We start from the raw sequence: 26,693 nt of genomic DNA on the forward strand, positions 1-26,693 counted from the left end.
TGATATATACTGAATCACACTTGATCCAATAACATCCGGCTGAGAGGACATGGGTCCTTACTGCCTCGTCTGCTAGAGGACTGCAGAGGCAGGAGAGAGAGGCAGGAGAGAGGAGAGGCACAAGAAAGATTAAAGGCAGGAGAGAGAAATGAGAGAGGAGATGCAGGAGAGAGCGAGGCAGGAGAGAGAGAAGAGAAGCAGGATAGAGAGAGAAGAGATTCAGCAGAGGCAGGAGAGAGGCAGGATAGAGAGGAGATGCAGGAGAGAGGCAGGAGAGACGGAGGAGATGCAGGAGAGAGAGGCAGGAGGGAGAGACAGGAGAGAGAGAAGAGAGGCAGGATAGAGAGAGAAGAGATTCAGCAGAGGCAGGAGAGACAGGCAGGATAGAGAGAGGAGATGCAGGAGAGAGGCAGGAGAGACGGAGGAGATGCAGGAGAGAGAGGCAGGAGAGACAGGCAGGATAGAGAGAGGAGATGCAGGAGGGAGAGACAGGAGAGAGAGAAGAGAGGCAGAATAGAGAGAGAACAGATTCAGCAGAGGCAGAAGAGAGAGACAGGAGAGGAAGGCAGAGTGAGAGGCAGAGTGAGAGGCAGGAGAGAGGCAGGAGAGAGGCAGTAGAGGCCCCTGTACGTAGAGCTTGTTTGGAGACCTCATCCAGCTCCTCACTGCAGCACCCCTGCACTGTGGCATCAGTATTCCAACCCCGTTCCCATGGACACCACGTTCCCTGGGCTGGCAAACCCGGCCTTCCTGCAGCACTCTCAACTGCCACCAGAGGGCAGAAGGACTCGTGCTCTCCTCCCCAGCCCGGCCCTCCTCTCCCTGAGCCCTGTCTGCTGTCTGGCACTTTGACTCTTTTTGAGAGGAGGCCAACCGTTTTTTGGGGGTGTTTTTCTCCCCATATTGCTTGTTACAACTTGTTGAAGCAGTATTGTGACAGTTCTCTCACGTTTCCTGACTCACCCCTACATGGTGGTTGTTAGTTGCATTTCCAGTAACAAAGCATCTAATTATTGTCATCGCCTGACAATGCTGGTTTCTCTTCTCAGAGAACAGATTCTGGCGTTTTGTCGTTGTGGCGTCAGGGGAGAGAAGCCTGGGTAGCTCTCTGTAGTCAAGCAACTCTCCATGACCCAGAAATAACCCAGGGTTAGCACAGTCAGCAACTGCTCTCTGGTCAGCACAAACAAGAGGCCACATCTCTCTCTCTCTCCCCCCCCCCCCCCTCTCTCTCCCCCCCCCCCCCCCCTCTCTCTCTCACTCTCCCTCTCACACACACCTAACAAACAACATACATTTCAAGCATTGGCGCTAACCTGTTAGAGCAGCTCTACAACACAGCTCCTGCCCTACCCAGGTTTCTTTGACTCCTCCTCCATCCTGTCCTCCATCCTGTCCTCCCCCTCCATCCTGTCCTCCATCCTGTCCTCCTCCATCCTGTCCTCCATCCTGTCCTCCTCCATCCTGTCCTCCATCCTGTCCTCCCCCTCCATCCTGTCCTCCATCCTGTCCTCCTCCTCCATCCTGTCCTCCATCCTGTCCTCCTCCATCCTGTCCTCCATCCTGTCCTCCTCCTCCATCCTGTCCTCCATCCTGTCCTCCTCCATCCTGTCCTCCATCCTGTCCTCCTCCTCCATCCTGTCCTCCTCCATCCTGTCCTCCATCCTGTCCTCCCCCTCCATCCTGTCCTCCATCCTGTCCTCCTCCATCCTGTCCTCCTCCTCTTTTCTTCCATCCTCTCCTCCTCCTCCAGGACTGGGTTCAGCGTCCTCTCCTCCCAATCTGGCTGTGTTTGGGGACGGATGAAAGTGGGGACTTCAGGAGGCGTGCCTGGGTCCCTGGGGGCCCCAGAGCCCTGCTTCAGGAAGTCAGATGTGGGGGACAGCTGGTTTGATTAGGGTTTGTAACCTGGGAGACCGCCATACACACCGAGACAACTTCAGAGGTTCTGCTCCTGGTGTTACGAGCCAGAAGGGGACAGTCTGTTCCTCTGGTCTCGTCTCCTCAGCCTCCCTGCTCCACTGCCCCCCCCCCCTCCCCCGCCTCCCCCCTCTGGTGCTGTGATCACACAGCACTGCAGACACACCAGGCACTTTGATCACCACACCAGGGGAGAGAGAGAGAGAGAAAGGGAATGAGAGAGAGGGAGAGAGAGGGAGAGAGAGGGAGAGAGAGGGAAAGAGTCACACACTGAGGGACATCCAGTAAGAAGATAATTCCTGTGCCCACTGAACACATACACAACACACACAGAAATATTTTTCTCAATTCCTCCTCATGCTCCAGAAATGACACCCTGCACCCTGTATCCAAGCAACCAAGCATGGAACGTCAGCCTATGAGAGGCGTGTGGAGCTGGAATGGCAAGGCAGTGCTTCATGAATGGAGCTAGCGTTAGCATTAGCATTAGAGTCAGCTTTAGTGTTAGCATTAGAGTTAGCGTCAGCATTAGCGTTAGTATTAGCGCCGAGCACATTCCAGCGCTCACAGTGACATCACCACGGAATGTTCAACTCGGTCAGACTGCCAGGAACTGGTTCTGCCTCTTCAAGGGCATGACTGCCCACTCCAGACCCCAGCCCCCTGCTGAGAGGACGGGGTGGGCTGCCCACTCCAGACCCCAGCCCCCTGCTGAGAGGACGGGGTGGGCTGCCCACTCCAGACCCCTGTCCCCTGCTGAGAGGACGGGGTGGGCTGCCCACTCCAGACCCCTGTCCCCTGCTGAGAGGACGGGGTGGGCTGCCCACTCCAGACCCCAGCCCCCTGCTGAGAGGACGGGGTGGGCTGCCCACTCCAGACCCCAACCCCCTGCTGAGAGGGAGCCACAGAGAACCTTCTCGTAATGAGCTCATTAAGAGTGAAGGGGCACAGAAGTCTTCCTCCCTCCTTCCCCTCCGCCTGCCCCTTCTCCTACCCTCTTCCCTCCCCCCTCTCTTCCTCCTCCCCCGCTCCATCCATCCTTCCTCTCCTCCTCCCCCTCTCCTCCATCTCTCCATCCTTCCTCTCCTCCTCCCCCTCTCCATCCTTCCTCTCCTCCTCCCCCTCTCCATCCTTCCTCTCCTCCCCCTCTCCATCCTTCATCTCCTCCTCCCCCTCTCCATCCTTCCTCTCCTCCTCCCCCTCTCCATCCTTCCTCTCCTCCTCCCCCTCTCCATCCTTCCTCTCCTCCTCCCCCTCTCCATCCTTCCTCTCCTCCTCCCCCTCTCCATCCTTCCTCTCCTCCTCCCCCTCTCCATCCTTCCTCTCCTCCCCCTCTCCATCCTTCCTCTCCTCCTCACACTCAGACTTCTTTTCTTCACCTGCTGCTGCCCCCCTTTATCTCTCTCTTTTTCCCTCTCCCTTTTTTTCTGTCTTTCAAAATCCATGAGCCTGAAAGACTCCTCCCCCCTCCTCCTCACCGCAGGGGTGCAGAGGAGGGGGGAGGAGGAGGGGGGAGGGAAGAGGGGAGGAGAAGGGGCAGGCGGGCGGAGGTTGAAGATGTGGATGAAGCGGGGATGAAGCTGGGTCAGGCCGGGTCTGCAGCTAAACATATTAAAGTGACATATTAAAGTGACTGGCTAGCAAAGCTAGATGTTCCTTTATGCCGATGTCAGTCTCTCCAGACGCTCCTCCTCTGAGCTTCATGCAGCCCAACCTTGGAAACGGCCTACTGGTTATGAATTCTGAATAATAAAAAAAAAGTGCTGTACATTAAAAGCACTATTCGTACAGAGTGCTTCGTTGACATATTCCATCCATAAATTTATGGAGAGAGGCTTTTGTGAGTGAAGTCAGATAACGGTGAATTGAGATCTCAGCACTTTGACAGAAGCAGTTTGGAGTTCCCTCCTGGTGATGGAAGCGCTGGCCTCCTCACTTGATTGGTCAGAGACACTTCAGGGTGTCACCAGGACACATGAGGTTCTCGTTTTGTACGACAGAAGACTTCCTTCCCCACTCAGGTCCCTCCCTCTCTGTCACACACACACACTACACACACACTCACAGATCATGGTGGCGTTGAATCACACGATTTTGTCCTTCGAAAACAAGTCCGACAGGTCACACTCTTAAACTTGCTCTCTCAGTTGCTCTCTCACACACACTCTTACACACATACGCACACACACAGACACTCTTACACTCTCTCTCTCTCACACACACGCACACACACACTGACACTCTTACACTCTCTCTCTGACACACATACGCACACACACAGACACTCTTACACTCTCTCTCTGATACGCGCACACACACACCTTCACCTTCTTCCAGCCCAGCCAGAGCGGTTCATTAGGCCCGGTGATGGGAGGTGTCAGATGCAGTGCTACACAGACCGACCTGGAGAGACGATTCTGCTGTTATTAAATACCTGGGTTCCTTACTAGACAAGTACCCAACTAAGCATTGGGCCGGTTACCGGTTTCAAGGTATACCGCGGTAAGTCAGGGTTTCAATAGGCCTACCTCTGTAATTTTCCGTTATACCGTTGCTGTGGTATGAGCTGTTTTTTATGTCTCTTCAAAGACGGAAAGTGCAGGAATCCCTCAGGTTTTAAGCAGAGGAGAAAGTAACCCTCCGGTTGCAACAAGTTAACAGAGTTAGCGTGTTTAGCAGTGGTGAAATAAACTTTGTACAGTACTATTGGCATGCTACCGACTGAGGCAGATAACACAGCTAATTAACTAGCTAGCATCAGCTAGTTTCACGTTAGCCTACGTCACACCAGAGCCATAGAAAAATATTTGTCTGGGGAAGAGCAGATTAGCCTACTACAGGTCTATCAAATCTCAGGCATTTTCTGTGAGACTCACACATTTCAACCATTTCTCAGCGCAGATTTCTTCGGAGTTGATAGTTGTCTCGAGTTATACAGAGGTAAAAACCAGACAATAAGATACATGATATGGTAATCTCACGTCAAACTTTTGACAAAGCTTGAGAGCCCTGCTACTCAATTTCAGCGATTTAGTACAAAGATTCGGGCCTACATTTAGCTGATTTATCGTATATACTTTTATGTAAGTCTTCCACTGTCTGTGTGTGTAGAAGTTTAATTAAAACAATAATTATGTATTTTTCTTTTTAGTTAAAAAAACTACAACTAAGAATTGAACTATTCAACATGACATGTTTACTGCTCTTCAAACAATTTTATATGTTGCTTAAAAATAAAATATATTGTGTTCAACCAAAATATTTTTGAGCTGTAATCGCAATACCTTGATACCATAAAACCGTGGTATTTTTTCTCAAGGTCATCATACCGTCAAAATCTGATAACGGCCGATGCCTATCCCCAACAGGATGGTCCTGAAGGTTTCATCTTCTGAATCCTCCTCAGTGCTTTACAAAAAAAGTACAAAACATTTCCACGAACAAGACTGTGATGAACGACACACACACACACACACACAAACACACACTCTTAAACACACCCACACACACACACTCTTAAACACACCCACACACACACTCCCGAAGCACCAGGCTGGTGTGTGTGGAACGCTAGAGACACACTCAGAGACGACTTAATTTGTTCCCGTAGGGTTTGTATTTTATTCTTCAGGGTTTGATGCATCCAAGTGATGAAGGATTGTTCGGTTTTGGCACCTTTAAAGATTTCATTTTCAATTTGAACAACACGTTGAAAATCAAAAGAAAGAAAGAAATGACTAAGGCCGTGTGAATTTGAAAAATTAAATAAATACATACATACATATATATATTTGTATATTCATAAAGAAAGAAACCAATCCATTAAAAAGCAATTTTGTTCAATGTAGATTGTTTGGTTTGTTTCGTAAAAGCATAAAAGATAAAATGACGTAAATAAATAAACAAAAACATACGAGAAAAGTACACATGAAAACATTAATATTTTAAACGTTACTGTCTTTGCTTTTTTCCCCTTAATAATAATCGTTATCCTTTAAAACTTAAGTTTCTCAAGAGCAGATTCGCTGTAATTTTATAGCATGCATTTAATTTCTGAAATTGTGAGTCATTTAACTTCTCTTGTACTATTTCATATTTAACTTGTTCTTTTTCTCAAGTTTTTGTTTTGTGTTTGGCGTCCTCTTCCTCTCCCCTCCTTCCTTCCTTTCTTGGAAGTCGAGTTATTAGTCTTTAGCTTCTCGTCCACTTCGACCCCCTGATTGGTTGTTCCTGTTGAGGGGGTTCAACGTTCCCGTGACGACACCCCCCCTCCCCCTCCCACAAAAAAGAAAGCGAATAAGGGGACTCAGAAAAAGGCGAGAAGGTTCTATTAAAAGAATAGATATTTTTCTATTGTCTGGTCTGCATGTGTCTCTTGTTGACGTCAGCAGCTCGGTGGTGGAACACCAGTCGCTCGTCCTTCCAGCAGATCTTAAAGAGTCCTTTCTCGTGTTACCAACAGCTTTAGTTTACTTGTTTGTTTTTTTGCTTCAGTAAAGCCTGTATCTCTTGATTATTAACTTAATTTATTTATAAAAAGTAATACATATATATATATATAGTACCTTTGTTAGAGTTGACAGATTGGGCTAATTCTTACCAAATCCCAAAACTGCAACCGTTCACAGTTTTAATGCAAAAAGTAAAGAGATGAGATGGATAAATATGGCTACAACTACGGAGGGGGGAGGGGGAGGTGAAGGGGGAGGTGAAGGGGGGAGGAGGAGGTGAAGAGGGGAGGAGGGAGGGGCGGCTTGATTCGTTTCTCCATCCAAACTGTGGGGTCAAGCCAAAATAATGTCATGAAATAATGGCTTAAATCTTTTCAATGTACCCCTTCCCTGCAGTTTCCACCTCCTCACTCACCCCGGCAGAAACTCTCTCTCTCTCCAGACACCCTGTTCCCCCAGCTCCACCACCCCCCCCGACAGACACTCCCCACGCCCGCTAAAACACTGGAAGATGGGAAAATCATGCAGCGGAGCAAAAAAAAGATCCTCAATCTGGATAAACAGGCTGCCCTCGGACCCTGTGGTGTGTCGGACAGCCAGGGAGACGGGGGTTTCCCTGGGTCTCCCCAGCGCCCCCCCCCCCCCCCCCCCCCCCGGACAGAGCTCACACAGGTGTTGTGCGGCTCACACAGGTGTGGTGCGGCGGTTGGCTGTGTTGGTGTGGGCTGAGTCTTTCAGGTCCTTGGGGATGCAGTTGTGGACCTGCAGGAAGCCGGGGTCCCTCTCTGAGTTGTAGGTGGCGGTGGGCGTCCCGCTGGACTTGACGGTGTCCCTGGGGAGCGTGTACATGGAGAGCTCGGTGGAGGGCAGCGCCCCGAAGCCCTTCAGCCCCACGGGTGAGGCGTCGCGGGAGGGGGAGGGGTCCGTGGAGCGGGACGAGGACCGCGAGCGCCGCCGGTAGCGGTAGCGGTAGCTGGGGATGCGGGTGATGGCGGACGCCTGCAGGTAGTCGGCCGCCTGGGCGCCCACGCGGAGCTGCCGGTGACGGTCGATGAACATGTGCACGGCCAGCACGCCCACCATCTCGGCCATGATGAAGGAGAGCGCGCCGAAGTAGAAGGACCAGCCGTACGAGTAGCTGTTCTTCTTGCTGTCGCTCTTGGACGGGTCGCCCGCGTTGGCCGATATGTAGACAATGATGCCGATGATGTTGCTGAGGCCTGGGGGGGGAGGGGGGAGGGGGAGAGGGAATAGAGAGTGTGTGTGAGTATGGATTCATCCCCTGAGGCAGATCCTTGGACTGCAACCTAACACGATTTAATCTGGGGTCAAGTCTGGGGTCAAATCCTAGTCTTGGGTCAAATCCTAGTCTGGGGTCAAGTCCTAGTCTATGTATAAATACACCACATAGTTTGACTGCTTGCTTTAGTCACACTGTCAGGAATGCGTGACAGGGCGTGGCCGCAGTGATGGATCAGTGGGAATGTATGTCAGGGACACCGTATTTTTAGAGTTGACTCCCTGTGGATAGCTTTCAGCCTAGCAACGCCTAGAGTCAGGAAGAGAAAGGAGGAAGAATGGAAAGGGAGACAGTGTGTCTGCAGTACTGCAGACGGCCAGGAGACAGTGTGTCTGCAGTACTGCAGACGGCCAGCAGGGCAGAGCAGGATGTTCTCTGTCGCTGCACAGCTCTGCTGTGTGTTCCTGTACGGCGACACGATGAACGCTGTCTCTCTCTCTGTGTGTGTGTGTGTTGCTCAGCTCACCTGCAGACACAAAGAAGATGCCAGCGCTGAGGATGATGTTGTGGCGTGACTTGTAGAACTCGCTGGCGGCGACACACAGGCCTCCCATGAAGAGCAGGATCACACTGAGGATGGGGAAGATACTGGAGGCTCTCACCGCACCTGGGGGAGGGAGGGGGGGAGGAGAGGGGGGAGGGGAGGGGGGAGAGGGGAGTTGAGAAACGCATGGAAAGAGTTAGTATAAAAAGCAGCAAAATGCGGAGGACAGGAGGAAGGGGAGAGGATGAAGGAAGAAGATAGGAGAGAGAGGAAGAAAGAGAACAAGCAGGTTCAATCTCAGTTTGCTAACTGAGATGATCGGTTTGCGTGAGAAAGGGAGTGTGACCGGGTTCAAATCCCCCTGTGTGTGTGGTGCCTGTCAGAACACCGTTGATCCAGGAGCAGAGGAACCTTCTGACTGGACCTGACAGACCAGGCCTGGTGCTGCTTCTGACGTCTGTTCATCCTTCTGTCCATTTCACCCTCCTCCTACCTCCTCACCTCTCCTCTACCCCTAACCCCCCCCTCCCCTCCTCCTACCTCCTCACCTCTCCTCTACCCCTAACCCCCCCCTCCCCTCCTCCTCCTACCTCCTCTCCTCTACCCCTAACCCCCCCCTCCTACCACCTCTCCTCTACCCCTAACCCCCCCCTCCCCTCCTCCCCCTACCTCCTCACCCCTCCTCTACCCCTAACCTCCCCCCTCCTCACCTCACCTCTCCTCTACCCCTAACCCCCCCCCCCCTCCTCTACCCTTAACCCCCCTCTCACCTCTCCTCTACCCCCCCCCCCTCCTTCTTCTCTCCTCATCCTGTTTAACATGCACACTTAAACTTTCATCAGGCTGGTTAAATTTTCACCACTTCGCTTGGTCTGCTGGCTCAGCACCTCCGTGTCTCTCTGCTGAAGTGCTGACCCAGGCTGGTGGTGTAGACCCAGGCTGGTGGTATAGACCCAGCCTCGTGGTATAGACCCAGGCTGGTGGTATAGACCCAGGCTGGGGGTATAGACCCAGCCTGGTGGTATAGACCCAGCCTGGTGGTATAGACCCAGGCTGGTGGTATAGACCCAGGCTGGGGGTATAGACCCAGCCTGGTGGTATAGACCCAGCCTGGTGGTATAGACCCAGGCTGGTGGTATAGACCCAGCCTGGTGGTGTAGACCCAGCCTGGTGGTATAGACCCAGGCTGGTGGTGTAGACCCAGCCTGGTGGTATAGACCCAGGCTGGGGGTATAGACCCAGGCTAATGGTATAGACCCAGGCTGGGGGTATAGACCCAGGAAGTACAACAGTACTTAAGAATGTTTGGCTGGACCTGATGTTAGTTTCCTCCAGGATCACAATGACTCTTATTGAGAGACTTGTTGCTTTTGTTGGTTAGCTGTAACTGACTTTAAATTATTGTACTCGCTGTGAATTATATTATTGTTGCTTGCTTTTTCCACAGGTACACTCTTGCACTTTTAAGGTTCATGCTGTTTAATTGTAACTTGTCTAACTACATAATCTTATGGTTCTTCCCTTTGGGACTTATTTGGTTTTCATAATGTATACTTCATGTTTGGTTACCCACAATGTTTGGGGCTATCTTGTTGTTATGTTCAGTGACCTATGCACTTTTGTAAAGCTCTCTCTTGGAAGTCGCTTTGGATAAAAGTGGCTGCTAAATGCATAAAAGTAAATGTAATGTAAATGTAAGCCAGGACGCTCCTCCACCAGGACCCTGGACACCAATCTGCACGCTCAGCTGCTGCTGCCCTGTGACCTCCCCCTTCCCCTCTCACCCCCTCCCCCTGCTCTCCCCCCTAACTCAGTCAGCCAGCCAGCCAGCCAGCCAGCCTACCAGCCAGACAGACAGACAGACAGTTACACAGTCAGTGAACCAGCCAGCTTCTCTGGCTGGTCTGTCATCACTTCCCCTCAGCTGGCTCTGCAGTAACCACCGTCCAGCAGCACAGACACTGTCTCTCTCTGCAGCACAGACACTGTCTCTCTCTACAGCACAGACACTGTTTCTCTCTGCAGCACATACACTGTTTCTCTCTGCAGCACAGACACTGTCTCTCTCTACAGCACAGACACGTCTCTCTCTGCAGCACAGACACTGTCTCTCTCTGCAGCACAGACACTGTCTCTCTCTGTAGCACAGACACTGTCTCTCTCTGCAGCACAGACACTGTCTCTCTCTACAGCACAGACACTGTCTCTCTCTACAGCACAGACACTGTCTCTCTCTGCAGCACAGACACTGTCTCTCTCTGCAGCACAGACACTGTCTCTCTCTGCAGCACAGACACCGTCTCTCTCTGCAGCACTGACACTGTCTCTCTCTGCAGCACAGACACTGTCTCTCTCTACAGCACAGACACTGTCTCTCTCTGCAGCACATACACTGTTTCTCTCTGCAGCACAGACACTGTCTCTCTCTGCAGCACAGACACTGTCTCTCTGCAGCACAGACACTGTCTCTCTCTACAGCACAGACACTGTTTCTCTCTGCAGCACAGACACTGTCTCTCTCTACAGCACAGACACCGTTTCTCTCTGTAGCACAGACACTGTCTCTCTCTGCAGCACAGACACTGTCTCTCTCTACAGCACAGACACTGTCTCTCTCTGCAGCACATACACTGTTTCTCTCTGCAGCACAGACACTGTCTCTCTCTGCAGCACAGACACTGTCTCTCTGCAGCACAGACACTGTCTCTCTCTACAGCACAGACACTGTTTCTCTCTGCAGCACAGACACTGTCTCTCTCTGCAGCACAGACACTGTCTCTTTCTACAGCACAGACACTGTTTCTCTCTGCAGCACAGACACTGTCTCTCTCTACAGCACAGACACTGTCTCTCTCTGCAGCACAGACACTGTTTCTCTCTGCAGCACAGACACTGTCTCTCTCTACAGCACAGACACTGTCTCTCTCTGCAGCACAGACACTGTCTCTCTGCAGCACAGACACTGTCTCTCTGCAGCACAGACACTGTCTCTCTCTACAGCACAGACACTGTCTCTCTCTGCAGCACACACACTGTCTCTCTCTGCAGCACACACACTGTCTCTCTCTGCAGCACATACACTGTCTCTCTCTACAGCACAGACACTGTGTCTGTCTGCAGCACAGACACTGTCTCTCTCTGCAGCACAGACACTGTTTCTCTCTGCAGCACAGACACTGTCTCTCTACAGCACAGACACTGTCTCTCTCTGCAGCACAGACACTGTCTCTCTCTACAGCACAGACACTGTTTCTCTCTGCAGCACAGACACTGTCTCTTTCTACAGCACAGACACTGTTTCTCTGCAGCACAGACACTGTCTCTCTCTCTGCAGCACAGACACTGTCTCTCTCTACAGCACAGACACTGTCTCTCTCTGCAGCACAGACACTGTCTCTCTCTGCAGCACAGACACTGTCTCTCTCTACAGCACAGACACTGTCTCTTTCTACAGCACAGACACTGTCTCTCTCTACAGCACAGACACTGTCTCTTTCTACAGCACAGACACTGTCTCTTTCTACAGCACAGACACTGTCTCTCTCTGCAGCACAGACACAGTCTCTCACTACAGCACAGACACTGACACTGGAAAAAAAATCTTTCTTTCATCTTGCAATTGAACAAGTTGATAACATACTTTTAATTTTAGCCACTCTGTAGTGTTGACTATAACGCACTACTTCAACGCTGACTGTAACAAGTGAATGCACCTGTCAGTCACAGTGATCTCCTAGCTACAGCCAACCCTGGCCCAGGGTCAGAGCATCACCACCCCTCTCAACAACTCATTACTGCTAACGCTATCGAGCATAGACCGTATAAAAAAAAACTGTCAGTGCAGATGGTTCCCAAATTTTCTCCCCACCACTTTTGGACCTGTGGTACCACCTCTGATGTCCACAACTGGGAGGGTCTTCTCTCTCCCACCCTCTCCCCCCTCTCCCCCTCTCTCTCTGACTGGTAGACCCCCCGCTGTCTCACAGACATGCATATGAGCTCCTCTCCACATGATGAACAGCAGTTTCACTCCCTGCTGATCTCCAGCACGTCCTCTGTGTTCTGTTTTCCTTTCTCTCTAAACTGTCGTTCCGTCTGAGAGGATGTCTGCAGTTTGGGAGAGCTCTCCCTGTTCTTCTTCCCACCTCTCCCCCTCCCCCCCTCAGCTTCTCTACCCGTCACCTCCCTCTCCCCCTTTCCCCCCTCTCCCCCCCCCCCCCCCTCCCTCTCCCCCTTTCCCCCTCTCCCCCCTCGCCCTCCCTCTCTCCTCATCGCCTCCTCTGAGCAGAGGGACTTGCGTGGTATAAAGTTACAGGTGGCAGGGTGATTAAATATTAAACTGTCCAGAGACGTGGCCCCGCCCCTCTTTTCCCATCCCTCCATCCTGGCCACAGTTAACCCTGGCGATATTGACGTGAGCCGCCACAGCCCATTACCTGGGAGAGGTAACCAGAGACCTCTCTCATCCATCAGCTGCATCCCCACAGGCAAAAGCAGGAGGAGGTCCCAGCCAAATCTATTGATTGTTGACGGTGAGAGTGTTTAATGGTTTCGGCTCTCAAGGTGACGTTGTGGAGGAAAGTAATAGGACCAGACTATGTTACTAGGCAGGCCTGCTCATAGAGGGATGAAATAGGACCACGCTTAGCATCAGGGTTTAGCTGAATCATTTAGCTTGACTTTCTTGGAGACGGAGGTCGATAGTCGTTGGGTGAAAGATGCCGTGCTGTGTAAAAAGAGAAGCTTTCGACATCATCATTAATTGGCGGTTGACGGTGTCGTTTTAATCAAAGATGAAAACAAATATTTTGTAAAAGGAACAACAGCTCCTTGTTCCTCGGTGCGGGTAGATTCCACACACCAGGGGAACCATGACAGCAGGGTTGTGTTCACGAGGCAGGATTTCCAGCTCGCGTCGGCGGAGAAACGGAGTGGACAGCCTTCAGCGTTTCTCTAGTCTCATATATTCCAACATCCATGCATGGCAGTGCTCTCAAACATGCAGTGACCTTTGTGATGACCTCCCAGAATGCAATGCGGCGGGAGCGGGCTGCCAAGCGCCGCTGGGTTTGGCTGACCACACTGCACCTCCGGAGAACGGCCGGCGTCCCTGGAGGTTCTTCATGCCGGAATGTTCTCAGCTCTACTACTGATATTGAACATGTCAGGGAAGGTTCACATTCAGTATGTATGAAATTCAGACAAGCGCTACTCAGAGTGCTTCATGTGTTACAGTGAGACTGGAGGGGAGAGAGAGAGAGAGAGGGGGGGGGAGAGAGAGAGAGAGAGAGAGAGAGAGAGGGAGGGAGAGAGGGAGAGAGAGAGGTGTAGACCCTGAGAGAGAAAGGCAGGTAGAGATAGAGAGAGAAGTAGAGAGAGAGACAGAGAGAGAGACAGAGAGAGAGACAGAGAGAGAAGTAGAGAGAGACAGCGAGAGAGAGGTAGAGAGAGACAGAGAGAGAGACAGAGAGAGAAAGGTAAAAAGAGAGTGACAGCGAGAGAGAGGTAGAGAGAGAGGTAGAGAGAGAGAGGTAGACAGACAGAGAGAGAGAGGTAGAGAGAGACAGAGAGAGGTAGAGAGAGAAACAGAGAGAGAGATTGACAGAGAGAAAGCGGTAGAGGTAGAGAGACAGAGAGACCCTGAGAGGCAGAGTGATAACCATGCCCCCAGGCAGGGAAGGCCCCTGCAGCACTAACCTGGAGACCCCGTCACCCAAAACAGGGAGATTCACATCTCCTCCTCCCATGTTGGAGGGCCCTAACACTTCTCTGGGTCCTGCCTGCAGGGGTATGTTTGAACATGGAAGCTCCCAAGGGGAGGAACAGACACACACACACACAGGCTCATACACACACACAGGCTCGTACACACACACACACACACACACACACAGGCTCATACACACACACACACACAGGCTTATACACACACACACAAACAGGCACACACAGACACACTAAGGAGGTGGTTCAGCTCCTGTGGAGGATAGGCTGGAAGGACTAGAAAGGCTTCTTGGAGGGAGAGTTCAGTATGATATGTTACATGCTCCAGGGGACTGCAGTAAGACTCTGGAATAACATTTCTTCTGCCAGAATGCACTCTGGCACCCTATGTATTTGAGTGTGTGTATCTGTGTGTGTATGTGTGTATCTGTGTGTGTGGTGGGTCTGTGTGTGCATGTGAGTGTGTGTGTGGTGGTGGGTCTGTGTGTGCTTGTGAATGTGTGTGTGCATCTGTGTGTGTGTGTGTGTGTGTGTGTGTGTGTGTGTGTGTGTGTGTGTGAGTGTGTGTGTGTGTGGTGGTGGGTTGGGGTGTGGGTGTGACTTTCTATTACAACATGGAAGTACAATTACAGTTATTTTGCTGCTGCTCAACAAAGAGATTTCCAAAGCAACGGAAAGTCAGCAGAGTTGTCGCCAGTCGCTAGATTCTTTGTCGCTAGGGAAGGTAAAAAGTCGCCAAATCTAGCTGTCCTGGAGAGTGTTCCTCTGAGGAGGGTGGGGGGGGGGGGGGGGGGGGGGGTGCTGGCTGGGTGGGGGGGCGGTGCTGGCTGGGTGGGGGGCGGTGCTGGCTGGGGGTTGTGCTGGCTGGGTGGAGGGTGGTGCTGGATGGGTGGGGGGTGGTGCTGGCTGGGTGGAGGGGTGGTGCTGGCTGGGTGGGGGGTGGTGCTGGATGGGTGGGGGGTGGTGCTGGATGGGTGGGGGGTGGTGCTGGCTGGGTGGAGGGGTGGTGCTGGCTGGGTGGGGGGTGGTGCTGGCTGGGTGGAGGGGTGGTGCTGGCTGGGTGGGGGTGGTGCTGGCTGGGTGGAGGGGCGGTGCTGGCTGGGTGGAGGGGCGGTGCTGGCTGGGTGGAGGGTGGTGCTGGCTGGGTGGGGGTGGTGCTGGCTGGGTGGAGGTTGGTGCTGGCTGGGTGGAGGGGCGGTGCTGGCTGGGTGGAGGGTGGTGCTGGCTGGGTGGGGGTGGTGCTGGCTGGGTGGAGGGGCGGTGCTGGCTGGGTGGAGGGTGGTGCTGGCTGGGTGGGGGTGGTGCTGGCTGGGTGGAGGGGCGGTGCTGGCTGGGTGGAGGGTGGTGCTGGCTGGGTGGGGGTGGTGCTGGCTGGGTGGAGGGGCGGTGCTGGCTGGGTGGAGGTTGGTGCTGGATGGGTGGGGGGTGGTGCTGGCTGGGTGGAGGGGTGGTGCTGGCTGGGTGGGGGGTGGTGCTGGCTGGGTGGAGGGGTGGTGCTGGCTGGGTGGGGGTGGTGCTGGCTGGGTGGAGGGGCGGTGCTGGCTGGGTGGAGGGTGGTGCTGGCTGGGTGGAGGGGTGGTGCTGGCTGGGTGGGGGGTGGTGCTGGCTGGGTGGAGGGGTGGTGCTGGCTGGGTGGGGGGTGGTGCTGGCTGGGTGGAGGGGCGGTGCTGGCTGGGTGGAGGTTGGTGCTGGCTGGGTGGAGGGTGGTGCTGGCTGGGTGGAGGCTTTCTCCTTCCTGCTAACAGTCGAGGACAGCGGCGACCTCGGAGGAGTGGTGGGCTTCAGAAGGCTTCTCACAGGCGGCTCACATGAAAGGGGCCGAGCACTAATCACACACACACACACACACACACACACACACACACACACACACTGGCGCTCGCACACACACGCCCTGGGGAGCACAGTGATTAGCCACCGAGTCATCGTTTTGATTTGGGTTGAGGTCATAAACACTAAGCGCATCCCTCGCCACCTATCTAACTGCCTGCCTGTCTGTCTGTTTGCCTGTCTCCCTGCCTGTCTCCCTATCTGCCTATCTGCCTATCTGCCTGCCTGTGTCTGTCTGTCTGTCCACCAACCCGCCTGCCTGTCTGCCCTGTTCCTATCAGGTTGGTAGCAGTAGTGTGTGGTTGGTGCTGTCCTGCCTGTGAGTGGCAGCATGCGTGCCAGCCCACCTGCGGAGAAAGAGGGCACGAGAGGGGAGGATGTGGATCGCATCAAGAGGGGAGGGTGTGCACCGTATCGAGAGGGGAGGATGTGCATCGTGTTGAAAGGAGAGGATGTGCATCGTGTAGAGAGGAGAGGATGTGGACCGTATCGAGAGGGGAGGATGTGCACCGTATCGAGAGGGGAGGATGTGCACCGTATCGAGAGGGGAGCATGTGGACCGTGTCGAGAGGGGAGGATGTGGACCGTATCGAGAGGGGAGGATGTGCACCGTATCGAGAGGGGAGGATGTGGACCGTATCGAGAGGGGAGGATGTGCATCGTATCGAGAGGGGAGGATGTGGACCGTATCGAGAGGGGAGGATGTGGACCGTATCGAGAAGGGAGGATGTGGACCGTATCGAGAGGGGAGGATGTGCACCGTATCGAGAGGGGAGGATGTGGACCGTATCGATCGGCACATGTACAGTTTAGGCCTGCGACTGACAGCTGGCACTTCTGAAAACAGGCTGACCCTGTTCTGAAAACAGGCCTAAACACAGCCCTGCACGAAGCTACCGTGGAAGACACCCTTCAAACACACGTACAGAACACACGTACAGAACACACGCAAACACTCTGACACCACACACGGACGGTGCTGGGGACTCACACACACTGACATGAATATGCAAAGAGTTTGCTTGACAACAGCATCTCTCTGAACCGTCTCCCTCCGTCACCTCCCTCCCTCCTTCCCTCCCTCCCTCCCTCCCTCCCTCTCTCTCTCTCTCTCTCTCTCTCTCCGTCTCTCTCTCTTTCTCATTGACAGCATTGAGAGGAAATTAGCATGGACTCTTAATCAGCCTCCCCCAGCCGTGAATGTGCTGGTGTGAAGGACAGGGGGACAGGGCCATGCTAATCAGGTGCCTCAGCTTTCAGGCCCATTGATTTAATACTACAAACGCTTATTAATCTCACCTCACCCCAGCTCTCTTACCCCAGCTCTCTTACCCCAGCCCTCCTACTCCAGCTCTCTTACCCCAGCTCTCTTACCCCAGCTCTCTTACCCCAGCCCAGCTCTCTTACCCCAGCCCTCCTACTCCAACTCTCTTACCCCAGCTCTCTTACCCCAGCCCAGCTCTCTTACCCCAGCCCTCCTACTCCAACTCTCTTACCCCAGCTCTCTTACCCCAGCTCTCTTACCCCAGCCCTCCTACTCCAACTCTCTTACCCCAGCTCTCTTACCCCAGCTCTCTTACCCCAGCTCTCTTACCCCAGCCCTCCTACTCCAACTCTCTTACCCCAGCTCTCTTACCCCAGCCCAGCTCTCTTACCCCAGCCCTCCTACTCCAACTCTCTTACCCCAGCTCTCTTACCCCAGCCCAGCTCTCTTACCCCAGCCCTCCTACTCCAACTCTCTTACCCCAGCTCTCTTACCCCAGCCCAGCTCTCTTACCCCAGCCCTCCTACTCCAACTCTCTTACCCCAGCTCTCTTACCCCAGCTCTCTTACCCCAGCCCTCCTACTCCAACTCTCTTACCCCAGCTCTCTTACCCCAGCTCTCTTACCCCAGCCCTCCTACTCCAACTCTCTTACCCCAGCTCTCTTACCCCAGCCCAGCTCTCTTACCCCCAGCCCTCCTACTCCAACTCTCTTACCCCAGCTCTCTTACCCCAGCCCAGCTCTCATACCCCAGCCCTCTTACTCCAACTCTCTTACCCCAGCTCTCTTTCCCCGGCTCTCTTACCCCAGCTCTCTTACCCCAGCCCTCCTGCTCCAACTCTCTTACCCCAGCTCTCTTACCCCAACTCTCTTACCCCAGCTCTCTTACCCCAGCCCAGCTCTCATACCCCAGCCCTCTTACTCCAACTCTCTTACCCCAGCTCTCTTTCCCCGGCTCTCTTACCCCAGCTCTCTTACCCCAGCCCTCCTGCTCCAACTCTCTTACCCCAGCTCTCTTACCCCAACTCTCTTACCCCAGCTCTCTTACCCCAGCCCAGCTCTCTTACCCCAGCCCTCTTACTCCAACTCTCTTACCCCAGCTCTCTTACCCCAGCTCTCTTACCCCAGCCCTCCTACTCCAACTCTCGTACCCCAGCTCTCTTACCCCAACTCTCTTACCCCAGCTCTCTTACCCCAGCTCTCTTACCCCAGCCCTCCTACTCCAACTCTCGTACCCCAACTCTCTTACCCCAGCTCTCTTACCCCAGCCCTCCTACTCCAACTCTCCTACTCCAACTCTCTTACCCCAACTCTCTTACCCCAGCTCTCTTACCCCAGCCCTCCTACTCCAACTCTCTTACCCCAGCTCTCTTACCCCAGCCCAGCTCTCTTACCCCAGCTCTCTTACCCCAGCCCAACTCTCTTACCCCAACTCTCTTACCCCAGATCTCTTACCCGTCTATCATATTAACAAAACACCTCCCACAGTAAAATCCCAAATCCACAGTCTACGCTCACACACACAGACACACACACACAGAAGGGTCACTGGAGCACTGTGTATAAGAATCCCTGCACACTGAAGTCGCTTCACATGACAGCCCTGCTCAGACAATTAAAGGTTCCCCCACAGACCACATTTCAATTACTGTAATTACCCTCCCTCCACTGGTGATGTCCCCACAGATCAGGCCTGCCCAGTCTGCATGACAACATGGCTCCCCGCTAGCTTAGCTCAGGCTAGCCACCAGGAATCAGGGTGCTAGCTTAGCACAGGAACATGCCATCATTAGCGGAAGCAGGGCTAATATATATCTTCGCTAACACTTACTGTAAACATTGCTTACGTGCCTGTGCTAAGCTAAATGAAGCTACAGTGACACACTAACTTGTGGGAGAGTCAGGCTCTGCCAGACCTCCTTAGTGCAGACCAAAGACAAACACAACATGCCAACAAATACCACGGCTAACTAGATGTCGGGGCTAACAGCACACAGTAACTCCTCCACGCGGAGCTCTGCTCCTGTACTAGTCCACATTCGTCCTGTAAATTGCATGTTTGGTTTACAAGCATGTTAGCATATCTTTGATGCTAATGAGATGGTGTTGCCACTGTGCTAAGATGATTTCTTCATATACTGCCTTGTGTGTGTACGGACAGTGTTCTAGCATTTGTGTGTGCGTATATGTACATGTGTTTGTGTATCAGTCGAGAGATGTTTGTCGCATGGGCCATCATCTTGGAATTACACAGTGACATCTTGAATTACACGGTGATCTTGTCTGGCCTGGCCTAGTATGGTCTGGTCTGGTATGGTTTGTCTGGTATGGTCTGGTATGGTCTGGTATGGTTTGGTCTGGTATGGTCTGGCCTGGTATAGTTTGGTCTGGTATGTTTTGTCTGGTATGGTCTGGTCTGGTCTGGTATTGTTTGGTCTGGTCTGGCCTGGCCTGGTATGGTTTGGCCTGGTATGGTCTGGCCTGGTATGGTTTGGCCTGGTATGGTTTGATCTGGTATGGTTTGTCTGGTATGGTCTGGTATGGTTTGTCTGGTATGGTCTGGTATGGTTTGGTCTGGTCTGGTCTGGCCTGGTATGGTATGGTTTGGTCTGGTATGGTTGGTATGGTTTGGTCTGGTATGGTTGGTCTGGTATGGTCTGGTATGGTTGGTCTGGTATGGTCTGGTATGGTTTGGTCTGGTCTGCATGGTCTTGGTTAACTGCCCACCTCCTCTGGAGCGCTTACAGACCCTTCCCTGGTGCCCCCTGGTGCCCCTGGGTGTCCTGCCCCAGACCCATTGAGTTATGTGGGGCGGCGCAGGGCTGTGTGATGTGACAGTGGATGTCTGTGTCTGAGGAATCCGGCTAAAGCCAGTTCAGACCAGAGTCCAGTGCACAGCCAACCCTCAGGCCTCAACAGGATATGATCCTTCAGCAGCTACAGACCCATAACACATTTTGACTGGTACTGTACATACATATAAATCCGCACAGACACACATCCATACATTTACACACGCAAAGACACAAACACACACACCTGTGCTTGTGTTACCTTTCCTATCATCTGTGTAAAAGAGTCTCCTATGGATCTTAGTATTTCACTTCCTGCTACATTAGAGTCTTACATAGAGGGCGTTTTCCTCCTCTTCCTCCTCCTCCTCCTCCCTCCATCTCTCTCCTCCTCCCCTCCCTCCCCCTCCCTCCCTCCCTCCCTCCCTCCCTCCCTCCTCTCTCTCTCTCTCTCTCTCTCTCTCTCCTCTCTCTCTCTCTCTCTCTCTCTTCTCCCCTCCCTCCCTCCCTCTCTCTCTCTCCCGCCCTCTCTCCCTTCCCCCCCTCTCTCCCTCCCCCCCCCCTCTCTCTCCCTCTCCCCCTCTCTCTCTCCCTCCCTCTCTCTCCCTCTCCCCCCCGTCCTCTCTCTCTGTCTCTCTCTTTCTCTCTCCCTCCCTCCCTCTCTCTCTCTCTCTCTCTCTCTCTCCCTCCTTCCCTCTCTCTCTCTCTGTCTCTTTCTCTCTTCTCTCTCCCCCTCTCTCTTTCTCTCTCCCCTCTCTCTCTTTCTCTGTCTCTCTCTCCTCTCTCTCCATCCTCTGCTCAGGGCTGTAGAGCAGAGGATGATGGGAGCTCCGACACGCTGTACAGCACCCTGGCTCTGTTATATAACTGTGTGTGGTGTGAGTGTGTGTGTGTGTGGTGTGTGTGAGTCTGGGGTGTGTGTTGGTGTGTATGTTTGTGTGTGTGAACTGCTTTGCTACTGGAAGCTGAGGTCTCACTGTGTAAAGCAGCTTGCTACAGATATGTCTCAGTGTGTGTGTGTGTGTGCTTCCATGCGTGGATGTGTGTGTTTCTGTGTGCGTGGAGGTTGTCTGTGGGAGTTGTGCACTTTCTGTACATCATTTAGTGAGGTTGGAAAAGCTGCTAAGTTCTGTGCTGTCTCTGTGCTAGCTGTTCTGTGCTGTCTCTGTGCTAGCTGTTCTGTGCTGTCTCTGTGCTAGCTGTTCTGTGCTGTCTGTATGCTAGCTGTTCTGTGCTGTCTCTGTGCTAGCTGTTCTGTGCTGTCTCTGTGCTAGCTGTTCTGTGCTGTCTGTATGCTAGCTGTTCTGTGCTGTCTCTGTGCTAGCTGTTCTGTGCTGTCTCTGTGCTAGCTGTTCTGTGCTGTCTGTATGCTAGCTGTTCTGTGCAATAGCAGTGATGTCACCTGAGGTGACATCACTGCTATTGCGTAACTGCTCCCCTCTCTCTCCCAGGTCAGATACAGGCTATCTCTCATCTTCTGTACAGAAGTTTTAGGAAATACCCGGTGTGTGTATAGCAAAGTTAAGTACAGTATGTATACACAGGGTTCTGTGTGTATTGATACATGGAATAATTCTGTGATAACTAGAGGAGAAACAGCTGTCACAGAGAGCATTATACTCTGATGCTGTGTTCACACCAAACGCGAAGCAAATTATTTGTGCGAATGAAGCGAATAAGAGCCAATCGCTAAGCCAACCGTTTTTTTTCTGTCGTCAACCATGTCCGAAATGACTACTGTAAACAAATATGAAGTAGTGTTGTACAGGAGAGGAGATGCCCACAGATATGGAAGCAAATCAGTGACATTATGTTTTGAATTTTAAATGGCATTGAATACTTCATATTGAAATTTAAACACCACAGAATTTGTTTATTTTGAATTAAACTCTTTAAAATTGAAATATCCGATCCAAAAAATTAAAGGTTAGGCAATTCAGTTTGCTTAAACTCGAAAGGTGAAATTCAGATCCCAAAAATTAAGTTAAAAAATGAAAGCTTCAGAAATAGTCAAAATTCAGGCTGTTCAAATTTGAATGGTGAAATTAAGATCCCACAAATTCGAATCCCAAAACTTTGAGGCCCAAAAAATTGAGACAAAAATAATTGTCGACGAAAATAGTTCTAGACGAAAATAATTTGAGACGAAAATAATTTGAGACGAAAATAATTCGTGAAAATTCTGCTTGCAACATCCGGGATACTAGGATAGGTAAGGCAATCGAGCCTGAATGCAATCAAACCATCTCACTTCTCCTAGAAAGGTCCAACTGCAGACCTCTCTCCTCAGGCTCCTCTCATCCAGGTGTAGCTGCAGGCAGTCATACATGCATACATGCAGATCAGTCATCCAATCACTGGGTCTGAGGAGAAAGGTCTGGTCTCAGGCAAGCAATACCTTGGTATCCCGGATGTTGCAATCTGAATTTTTTCGGCTCAAATTTGGATCTGAATTTCACCATCCGAATTTGGGCAGCCTGAATTTTTTTCTATTTGAATTTCTGATCTGATACTGTTCAAATTTGAGAAACCTGAATTTCTGAACCTTGAGATTTACATTGAAATAAATTCATATTTCAATTTTAAAGAAGTTAATTCAAAACTAACAAATTCGGTGGTGTCTAAATTTCTATATTACGTATTCAATATCTTTTAAAATTCAAAACATGTCACTGGTTTGCTTCCATACACAGACAGCTACAATACTCTATAGGGGGTTCAGGTGGCTGAGCGGTGAGGGAATCGGGCTAGTAATCCGAAGGTTGCCAGTTCGATTCCCGGTCATGCCAACTGACGTTGTGTCCTTGGGCAAGGCACTTCACCCTACTTGCCTCGGGGGAATGTCCCTGTACTTACTGTAAGTCGCTCTGGATAAGAGCGTCTGCTAAATGTAAAATGTAAATACTCATGTCCTCCATTTCTTCTTAAAGATGCTGTAAAGTGGAATTGAAAATGAGTTTTAAGTTAATCACACCATAGAAGAGTGTGTTGTTAACTACCCATCCAAATTCAAATGGAAAAAAAACACAGACAAGTATGTTAAATTAGGCTTTGAAATCGTGAAAAAATCATCAGTCTTCTCTGCTTGAGCCTGGGGGGGGGGGGGGGGGGGGGGGGGGGGCGTGTCGCCCGAAAGAGCTGAAGCTCCGCCCCCTCGGATTGATTGAATTTAGCAACATCAGCAACACTAGCTAAATCAATTGCAGATATCAGAACAGGCCTACCTGCAGTCTCTGAGGGCCTCATGTACGTACATTTGCAAATGTAGCGTTATTAGCGCCATGGCCAACCCGCAGATTGCGCACGCTGTGATACTTCAGTTTACGTTGTATTTACGAAACCTGCAGGCCATTGGGTAATCAGCGCCTTTCGTACATTGCGAGCATTTAAACGCGCAATTGAATGGGCCTCCTTCTCTCTTTCTATCATGGATCAGCCACCATCAAATGATCCTGATGCCAATATTTGTAATGTAGCGAGGAGTTTAACAACCGCTGGAATGGAATGTGAACACTGAGTCGGAGATTCCATGTAATCTTTGATTTCTTCCAGTAACTGTGACATTGCATGGCTGCTTAATCTGTAACGCGTAATGATTTTGTGTTCACTCAACTCAAAAAGTGTGATCCTTGTGGTCTTGCTGGGGTTATGGCTGCCATTTCACCCTAACCCTGGCGCATCCTGGTTTACGCCTGCTTTTAACAGGCGGAGAATTTTCACATACCTCGCCATGCTTTTACCCGCAAATTGCGAAACAAATTCGCCTAAAGTGGGCGCAAAAGCGTTAGTACATGAGGCCCTGAGTGTTTTATGTGTTAATTACTTTGTCTTTGCATCGTACTAGCTGAGTAACAGAATGCAACCGTCTGTGATCTGACGTAGACAGGTCGCTGTGATGTAGATCGGTCTGGTTTTGGCTCCGCCTATACAAAACCTGATCTGAAAACGGAAGAGAAACTGTTCAACGGTCTAACTCCACATTTCAGTGTGACAAAGTTTTAGCGCTTTGCACATGCTTTCAGGAACTCATTTCACACGTATATAATGTACTGAGAAGCAAATCATGGAATTTGCTTTACAGGATCTTTAAACGCCAGTGACATCTCAACATTGATAAACTTTCGCAACACAGCGTCACACAAATGTTTCGCGAAAGACACGATTTTTGCATTGACTTTACATGTTTTCTCGTTTTGGGTTCGGTGTGAACACAGCATAGCACTTGTGACCTTGTGACACACACACGCACACACACATACATACACAGAAATACTCAGTCATGGATCTGTCTTGAATCTTGACACACTTTCTCTCCTCAAAAATGACAATGTCAGACTTCAGACCACGAGTGGTGAGAGGCAGAGAGAGAGAGAGAGAGAGAGAGAGAGAGAGTGATAGAGAGAGGTAGAGAGAGTGATAGAGAGAGGTAGAGAGAGTGATAGAGAGAGAGATGTAGAGAGAGTGATAGAGAGAGAGGTAGAGAGAGTGATAGAGAGAGGCCTGACCTATATAAGAAGGAGGCTGAAATATTTATGGATGTGAGTGTCCTAATTGGCAAGCCACTGGGAGCATTGCGGCCTTCTCCTCCAATTGCAGAGCAGGAAGTGGTCAACTCACACACACACACACACAGATGTGTTGATGCGTGGTCATAGGTCACTGTTTTTCCAGACGTGTCTTTTCTGAATAGGCTGAGTCCGTCAAAGCGGAGCCTCCTTCGTGAAGGCCGGTCAGCCTCCGTGAAGGCCGGTCAGCCTCCGTTAAGGCCGGTCAGCCTCCGTTAAGGCCGGTCAGCCTCCGTTAAGGCCGGTCAGCCTCCGTTAAGGCCGGTCAGCCTCCGTTAAGGCCGGTCAGCCTCCGTTAAGGCCGGTCAGCCTCCGTTAAGGCCGGTCAGCCTCCGTTAAGGCCAGTCAGCCTCCGTTAAGGCACCAGCATAGATAGAGTCCCAAGCAGAGCTGTTATCACAACCCTCTCTGCTGGCACATACAGGCCAGCACAGGCGCTCTGAGCGCTAAGTCTAACAGGCGCTCTGAGCGCTAAGTCTAACAGGCGCTCTGAGCGCTAAGTCTAACAGGCGCTCTGAGCGCTAAGTCTAACAGGCGCTCTGAGCGCTAAGTCTAACAGGCGCTCTGAGCGCTAAGTCTAACAGGCGCTCTGAGCGCTAAGTCTAACAGGCGCTCTGAGCGCTAAGTCTAACAGGCGCTCTGAGCGCTAAGTCTAACAGGCGCTCTGAGCGCTAAGTCTAACAGGCGCTCTGAGCGCTAAGTCTAACAGGCGCTCTGAGCGCTAAGTCTAACAGGCGCTCTGAGCGCTAAGTCTAACAGGCGCTCTGAGCGCTAAGTCTAACAGGCGCTCTGAGCGCTAAGTCTAACAGGCTAATTGGCTGGGTGTAATCTGCAGCACTGGCAGACAGGGAGCAGCTCTGAGTGGGCCTGGGCTGTTCTGGCTGGCTTAATGGACACAGTCTGACCTCTAGTTAGGAATCACTTGATGGGATTGGGGGTAGAGATGGGGGTGGGCTAGGGCTGGGGCTGGTGGCTACTTTCCATCTTCCCTAGCGACAACAAATCCTACCTAGCGACCAGCGACAAATCTAGCAGGTTTCTGCTACTTTGGCCATCTCCGTTTGTGTTGTTGAGCAGCGGCAAAGTAACTGTGTGATTGTACTTCTGTGCTGTCATAGCCGCCAATCATGTTAAGTGAACTATGAGTGGATGAGGGGAAACAGTTCTAGCGACTTTTTGAGACTTTTCAGAGAGCCAATAGCGATTTTTTCAGATTTGATTTTTTTGGGGAATCTCTGGCAGAGAGAAGAGGGCAGGTCCGGAACCAGGTAATCTCTGGAAGCTGACGGTGTGAAACAGCTCAACTAACGCAAAGGGCCAAGGCCCGGATTCGAACCCAGGTTGCGGCTGTAAGGCCTGAAGGTTAGAAAGTCACCCTCCTCCTGCTCACAGACACCTGTGAGGAGGAGGAGGAGGAAGAGAAGGAGGAGGAGGAGGAAGAGGAGGAGGAGGAGGAGGAGGAAGAGACTCACGTAAGAAGTACTCCGACGGGTCTGCCTGGTAGTCGGTGTCCTCTGGAAAGTGATCTATCTGTTTACACATCCCTTTGTAGTTTCCTGAGGGAGAGAGACGAGAGAAAACACACAGGATTAGTGGCCACACCAGGGACGACAACATGACTCAGCAAAACGCCGCCGCGCAGCTTCTCTCCACAGGACTTGACATGAAACGGTGGCACGCGGACATGCAGTGTTGACGCTGCACAGCTGGCAATCGCAACGATGAAAGCAGTCTCATTCCGCCAGGAGGACGGATGGATGTCTCTCACCCGGGGAGAGCATGCTCTGGTCTGGCTGCGGAGCTCAGGCGAGCCCCAGGATGCTAGCCAGGATGGAGGCCTCAGTGCCGATCCCTCCAGCAGCAGGTGGGGGCTTGTAAACAAGAGCGCGCAGCTGGCGAGACCTGGAGCGACTCCAACCGCTGTGCTGAGGGATCCTCGGCTACTAACGCTCGTTCATTTGGCTGAAGCCTCGGTGCCTAGCCCCACGGTTCATCCATGAAGCAGTCTATCTGGGCCTCCCTCCCTCCCTCCTCCATCCCTCTCCCCTCCCTCCCTCCCTCCCTCCCTCCCTCCCTCCCTCCCTCCCTCCCTCCCTCCATCCATCCATCCATCCCCCCTCCCTCCCTCCCTCCCTCCCTCCCTCCCTCCCTCCCTCCCTCCCTCCCTCCCTCCCTCCCTCCCTCCCTCCTCCATCCCTCTCCATCCATCCACCCTCCCTACCTCCCTCCCTCCCTCCTCCATCCCTCTCCATCCATCCATCCCCCCTCCCTCCATCCACCCTCCCTCCCTCCCTCCATCCCTCTGTCCTCCATCCCTGCCTCCCTCCTCCATCTTTCCCTCCTCCAGCCTGTCCTGGGAGAAGC

At 52.1% G+C, this 26,693-nt stretch overlaps 1 protein-coding gene across 1 annotated transcript in view; it reads right to left on the bottom strand.

Annotated features, from left to right (window-relative positions):
- Positions 1–7,055: 7,055 nt before the first annotated feature.
- The window catches only part of cacng2a (calcium channel, voltage-dependent, gamma subunit 2a), a 25,934-nt gene continuing 6,296 nt past the window's right edge, over positions 7,056–26,693 (bottom strand). Inside the window, exons 2-4 of the mRNA XM_067232028.1 lie at positions 25,802–25,885; positions 8,138–8,278; positions 7,056–7,591 (exon numbers count right to left, since the gene is read on the bottom strand). Coding sequence (XP_067088129.1) covers positions 7,056–7,591; positions 8,138–8,278; positions 25,802–25,885 — 761 coding nt within the window. The remainder of the gene's footprint in view (positions 7,592–8,137; positions 8,279–25,801; positions 25,886–26,693) is intronic.

Source organism: Osmerus mordax, chromosome 3, assembly GCF_038355195.1.
Source record: "Osmerus mordax isolate fOsmMor3 chromosome 3, fOsmMor3.pri, whole genome shotgun sequence".
Lineage (NCBI taxonomy): Eukaryota > Metazoa > Chordata > Actinopteri > Osmeriformes > Osmeridae > Osmerus > Osmerus mordax.